This window comes from Arachis stenosperma, chromosome 2 (genome assembly GCF_014773155.1).
Source record: "Arachis stenosperma cultivar V10309 chromosome 2, arast.V10309.gnm1.PFL2, whole genome shotgun sequence".
NCBI lineage: Eukaryota > Viridiplantae > Streptophyta > Magnoliopsida > Fabales > Fabaceae > Arachis > Arachis stenosperma.
Window position 1 is genome coordinate 10,942,638 of NC_080378.1, and position 5,915 is coordinate 10,948,552.

Sequence of the window (5,915 nt, forward strand, 5' to 3'; positions counted from 1 at the left end):
AAGCTTCGCCTGGGCTCTCGAATGCCAGGATTTGGCGCTTTCAGTTCGCAGAAGATGAGGAAGATGAAGTGATCTCTTTGAATATGGGGGGAGGGGGTTGGTTGAACGTTTTGTTAATACTTCCTACTTGAAACAGCGTTGTCTAGTTATGGGTTTAGCGCCAAAACCCAATACAACGACGTTTTCCATCCTCTAACGTGGCAATTATTTGCCACGTCACTCCCGCCGGCAAGAAATATGAACGAAAAATTCGAGAGGGACTATGTTAATGCATTTTTTGCAATCTGGAGGACGTAATTAGTGCAATTAGGAAGTCAGGACTAAATCCATGCATTTTGTAAATCTCAGGGACGTTTAACTCCTCTCTTATCCCATTCATACAAAAAAAAGAAAAACATATTTTCACCATCTTCGTTCCTCCCTCTCCATCGGTCTTCACGCATAGCAGCATGCACCAGCAGCCGCCTTATCATTCTCCGTGGTTCTCCTCTCCGTCTGGACAAAGAAGAAGAAGAATCAGTTCCTCTAGCAAAGATTTTTTTTCTCACGGCACCGCTTTCGTCGTTTTCTTGCATTTCTTTGCCAACATTATCCAGGTTCCTCAGCAAAGACTTTTTGTATGTTAATTTATCAAATAATTTCTCATATTCTTCGTGCAATTTCTGCAAAATATTGAATTGCAAAATAATTCCTCATTTTGTCATTATGCTTGAATTATATCCATTTTTGTAATTTACTAATTCAGCTGGTTTGCTGGTAATATTCCAAATTATTCTCTTTGAAAATTGCGAGCAAGTCTGGATGATTTGCTTAAGTTCATTTTGACTTTGATTAGAGTTTATTTAGGTCAAAATCATCTGCTAGTGTTCTTAATGTCTAGAGTCCCCTTAGTTACAACACGTACAGAAGCTTGGAGTGGTTATTGTACCTGTAATGTCATGTTTCAGGAAAAAAAGTATAAACTTTTTAGGTAAGAGATCTATGGTGTCAATGCAGAGTTGCAGTCAATATAAAAAATAAGAAAAGACTTGAAAATCACTTTGGAAGATTTCCAAGAAAAACAAAGAGAGACTAAAAGAATATAATATAACGTTATTACCTCTGGTTCTTCCAGAACAGCATTTGCAAGGATCTGTGTAGAATCCAATCTTTGAGCTAATTCAGAATTTTTCAGCTGCAATCTGAAATTAGACTGCCTCAACACTTCTACTTCAGACTCAAGATCCTTCAGCTTTTGCAGCTTTAATTGAATATCATGATCACAGTCAACAACTTTGAATTCTTGTTCTTGTTCTTGCAATTTGGAAACTCTTTGTTGAAGAATTATGATCTGCTCCCTATTATGTTCAGCTTCATGCCTAAGTTTCTTCTGCAATAGTTCAACTTTGGCTTTTGTGGTCTCAAGCTCAGCTACCACTTTTGCATGATCAGCCACCTGTTCCTGTAATCTATGATTCTCTGATTGTAAGGTCTGAACCTTTAGACTGAACATCTTTGCTTCTATATTACTTATCTTCAATCTATTGTGCAGCTCCTTCACTGCTTTTTCTTGCTCTCTAAGACCACAGCACTCAAGAAGTTGAACCTCAAGACTACGTTACCTTTCTTGAAGCATTGAAATCATGTTTTTGAGTTTTGTTACCTCTTTTTCATAGTCATCCTTCTCATGACTTATACATCCTGTTGTTTTCTTTCTCTAAGGACTTCCTGTCAGTGGTGGCTCCAAATTGTACTTCTTTCATAAGATTCTGAAATTCAGGAAGGGGTAACTCATTCTTATCTCTATTTTGTTCACTGCTATGAGAGATACCTATTGTTGAATTGTTATAGATCACCCTGTTGATGCATGTATCTTCCTGCTATAAGAAAAATTCATAACTATCTAGGTGTTAGTTACATCCATATAATATTTCATAAGTACAATATCTAAAATTCTGAACATTATTTGTTTCCACAACTAATCTTAAGGCTCAGGCTAGAATCTAGCTAGCTAGCTCGAAAGTCTATTTAGTAGATTTTAGATTTTATGATTGACTAGTAATTACAATAAGATATAAAGTATTTTGAATGCACTATGGTGACACTACTATTTTCATACTGCAGGATATAGATTGTATGCCAATGTATCCATTTGAAAATATGTCTACATCTATGGCAAGACAGAACATTGCTCATTGTAGAATAAACGAGAACTTTAATGAGCTCCATCTTAATGGAAAACTGAAACAAGAAATTATTACTGATCACACAATATTGTCTTCTAGTGATAATATAGATACTACCAAAGGTCTTCACATATTGCCCACTAAGCATGGAAGCAGTACTTTATTAAATCAGGTACAAATTTTTATTGAAGTGGCATTTCAATTTATAATCTGTTAAGATGGTGATGATTTGATTGTTTCAGGTTCTTCAAAGTTCAAATCCAAGATGCAAAATAAATTGGTTAAGTATTTAAATTTTTGCTAAAAACTTACCAAAAGAATGTTTAACCCCATCTTTTCTTGTCTCTTTAGAATTTATTTATTCTACTTCTCACGCATGCATATCCAGATTAGAGCTAGTTTTTTCATCAATTTGTGAAACTAAAAACTTATAATTTAAAAAATAGAAAATTTCAGATTGCAGGATGAATAGATTGACTAGGAAAAAAATGTGAAAAACTTTTGAGGCACTTGTCTCCGAATCTGTATATGGTGATGCCTGTAATTTGGTTGAATATTGCTGTTGTATATTCTTGTCAAGAGATGCTGCTGATATTCATCTTTTCCGTAAGGTTAGTCTCTGCTTGTTCTTTGAAAGGTTAGTGACGACAACCTTGTCATTGATGCATGTGAACTGAAGATAAATTCATTTTATTACACCAAAAACTAACATCTTAAACTTGGTTCATTTATGTATCTCCAAATAAAGCATTTACTCCTTGAACTTTCAGACAAGACTTGAGCATATCCCTGAGAGGATTGTGTTGATATTTGAGGCTGCGAATACAGAGAAACCTTCCGTCGTTACAAATACTTTTGATGAGTTTGGAAAACTCTAAATTAATATTTGTGATGACTAAACATTATTAAAATAATTAATTACAAAATTATTAATTTGATCTTCATTTAATATATATTGATTAATAATTTTGTTGCAGGTTTTACATATTGGGCCGAAATAAAAGGAAATGTTGCTAGCCCAATGATTAAAATATTCAGCATTAATATGAGTTAGTTTCTCATGGCTGAATGGAAAATAAATTACTTGGGCCAGAATGATTTTGGTTGCTCCAAGCCCAATTGTGTTATATGCTTGAGATCCAATGCTTGATTTCAAATTCATCAGGAAAGCAAATGTTAACTAGTTGGGCCAGTTTTTAATTTTAATGCTACAAAGCCCAAATCTTATTGTTGATGAATGCTTCCAAACTTGGTCCGAAACCAAGATAAAATGAAAGCAAAATGCTTCCAACGGATCCAAGCTTTTAACCATGTGATGGATTTCAAATCTATTACATTGTTAATTAATGCATGGAAAATATGAGAGAGAAAAGTTCGGCTGAATTGATTGATGGCCATAGTGCTACACGCCACTCTAAGCTAGGGAAGTAAAAGCAACTTTTACCAACTAATTGGTTTATTACATTTGAATTGCTTTTCCTCCAAGTTGTTTATTCTCTCTCATCTCTTTCTTCTTTTCGGTCAATATCCAGAAAATAAAGGAAGTCATGGAAGCTACATGGAGCTACCGAAATGAAGCAGCATGCATCAAGACCATCAAGCTAATGATGGCAAGAAAAAGAAAAATGAGCTGTGGCTAAGATATTCACCAAATGTGGTTAGATTTGGTGAGGTTATCTTGGGCTCTTCATGCTCAAAAAAGGTAGATGAAGATTCGGCTAGTAAGGGAGATTCTTGAAGTATGGCTTGTCTTTGATTTTGGACAACCACCACAAGAAGTAGCTAGAGTGGCGAAGTGATGGTTGAGGCAGAGATTGAAGCAGATGAAGTCATCATCATCATGAAGCATCAAGGGCCAGAAATCCATCTTGGAGAGGAAGCCAAGGATGGAGAGCCCGGATTGATGAAGTGTGATGATCAAGAAAGGACTAGAGGTAATTGCATGTTGGATTTTGCATGGTTATCTCTTCTCTCTCTATGTGGCCGAACCGGTTCAGTGTTGAAGGACGAAGAAGTTGGTTCGGTTTTTGGCTTCAATAGTGGAAGCTTCCCTCTTCTATAATAAGAGAGAACAACCACTGTTTGAAGTAAGGAGAAAAATTTGAGAGTGCAAGGCACAGAGTTCTCAGAGCTACCTGAGCTAACAGTTTTCTCTTCTCCTTCAATGTATTCAGTTTTGTATTTTTCTGTTTAATTTTGTCATGTCTTGAGTCTCATGGAAAAAGGCAAACAAATGAGATTTGTATGAAAAAGCCATAGAGCGGAAAAAGGCAGAGAGTGCAAAATTAAAAGAAAAAGCCATAGATGTCTTAGAGGTCATTTGTTCATCTATGTTGTGTTTCATGATTATGTGGGAATCCCCTTGTAAGTTGGGTTAGCACTTTACAAGTTGTAATCAGATTGATTATAGTGAAATTCCAGCATATTTGTGATGGAGACTGGATGTAGGCTGCACTGCACTTAGCAGCTGAACCAGGATATGTTTGGGTGTGATCTTCCTTCTCTCTCTACTCCATTTCTGTTTTCTACTACACAGGAGCAAAAACCAGAATTATCTCGTGCCAAGTGACGAGACAAAAAGAAAAGTCTCGTGGCTAGGGACGAGACAAAACAAAAAGTCTCGTGTGCAGTGAAGAGATAAAAAGAGTAAAAGTTTCCAGAATTAGTCTGACAAGTCAGCAAGTGTTATCAAGCAAAAAGGGGGCTAAGATTCAACCCCCTTCTTTTAGCTACTGAAACCATCAACTTTCTATGTTGGTGGAGCATTGACTGCAAGATCTATATACACGTTGCAACGCTTGGGAATCACACATATATTGTGTTTGTGTACTGACGAAATTGGACAGGCCGATTCTCAGTTTCCTGATCTATTTACATATAAAAATTTCTATGTAAGTCGTCTTATCATGTCTCACCCAACGGTATTTGTTTGTTCCATGTTAATGCTGACGTCGAAATCTCCTCGCTTAATCATTTCATTTATTAAGTTATGTCAGTGATTTAACTCTTATATTTGTCCTGTTCTTGCTCATTGAAAACAGGTGAGTGACAATGAAGATTGTAACATCAGCAGCATATTTGAAGAAGCTTGTGATTTTATAGATTATGTTGAGCAGATTGGTCAGAGAGTTTTAGTTCATTGTTTTGAGGGGAGAAGCAGAAGCGTATTCTGGTTCTTGCTTACTTAATGCCCAGAAAGTAAGTAAAAGAGATTTGAAATTATGCAATCTTGTTAAATAGTTAAAATAGTTAAATGTTTTTGAATCTTAATAGCTAATTATATATTATACTCCTTTTCAAATATATGTCATTTTGAAACTTGGCACACTAATAAATCAGTGTAATTTATATCAATATATAGGAAGTTCACTCTACTAGAAGCATGGAACACACTGAAACGAGTACACCGCAGAGCACAGCCGAACGACGGTTTTGCCAAGATCTTACAGGAACTGGATAAAAAGCTGAATGGAAAGGTTTCTATGGAGTGGCAGCAACGAAAACCAACGATGCAAGTTTGCCCATCTGCGGCAAGAATGCCGGATTAAGCAGCAGCTCACTTAAGCCCCATCTCCAGAAGTTGCATAAAAAGCTGTCGTCTGGGAGTGTAGACAGTGCCATGACAATGAAAATACAGAATGCACTGACGGCTTTGGAGGTTAGCCGCGGCAGCAGTGTTAGCCCGACACAGAGGCAGTCTCAGTCAATGATAGATGAATAGATTACTCTAACAAGACATGAAGAAAGGTT

General features: G+C 36.3%; 1 protein-coding gene across 1 annotated transcript; it reads left to right on the plus strand.

Annotated features, from left to right (window-relative positions):
• Positions 1–2,151: 2,151 nt before the first annotated feature.
• On the plus strand, positions 2,152–5,713 carry LOC130962536 (dual specificity protein phosphatase PHS1-like). Its single transcript, XM_057888739.1, has 4 exons — positions 2,152–2,337; positions 5,012–5,086; positions 5,207–5,337; positions 5,527–5,713. Exons 1-4 carry the CDS (start codon positions 2,152–2,154, stop codon positions 5,711–5,713), a joined length of 579 nt encoding a protein of 192 aa, XP_057744722.1.
• The last annotated feature ends 202 nt before the right edge of the window (positions 5,714–5,915 follow it).

Excerpts from the sequence above, each read along its gene's own strand:
- LOC130962536 (XM_057888739.1), top strand. The coding sequence starts at position 2,152 with ATGGCAAGACAGAACATTGCTCATTGTAGAATAAACGAGAACTTTAAT. Across the intron at positions 5,087-5,206 it reads TTATCATGTCTCACCCAACG|GTGAGTGACAATGAAGATTG; the intron begins GTATTTGTTTGT and ends CATTGAAAACAG. Across the intron at positions 5,338-5,526 it reads AGAAGCAGAAGCGTATTCTG|GAAGTTCACTCTACTAGAAG; the intron begins GTTCTTGCTTAC and ends ATCAATATATAG.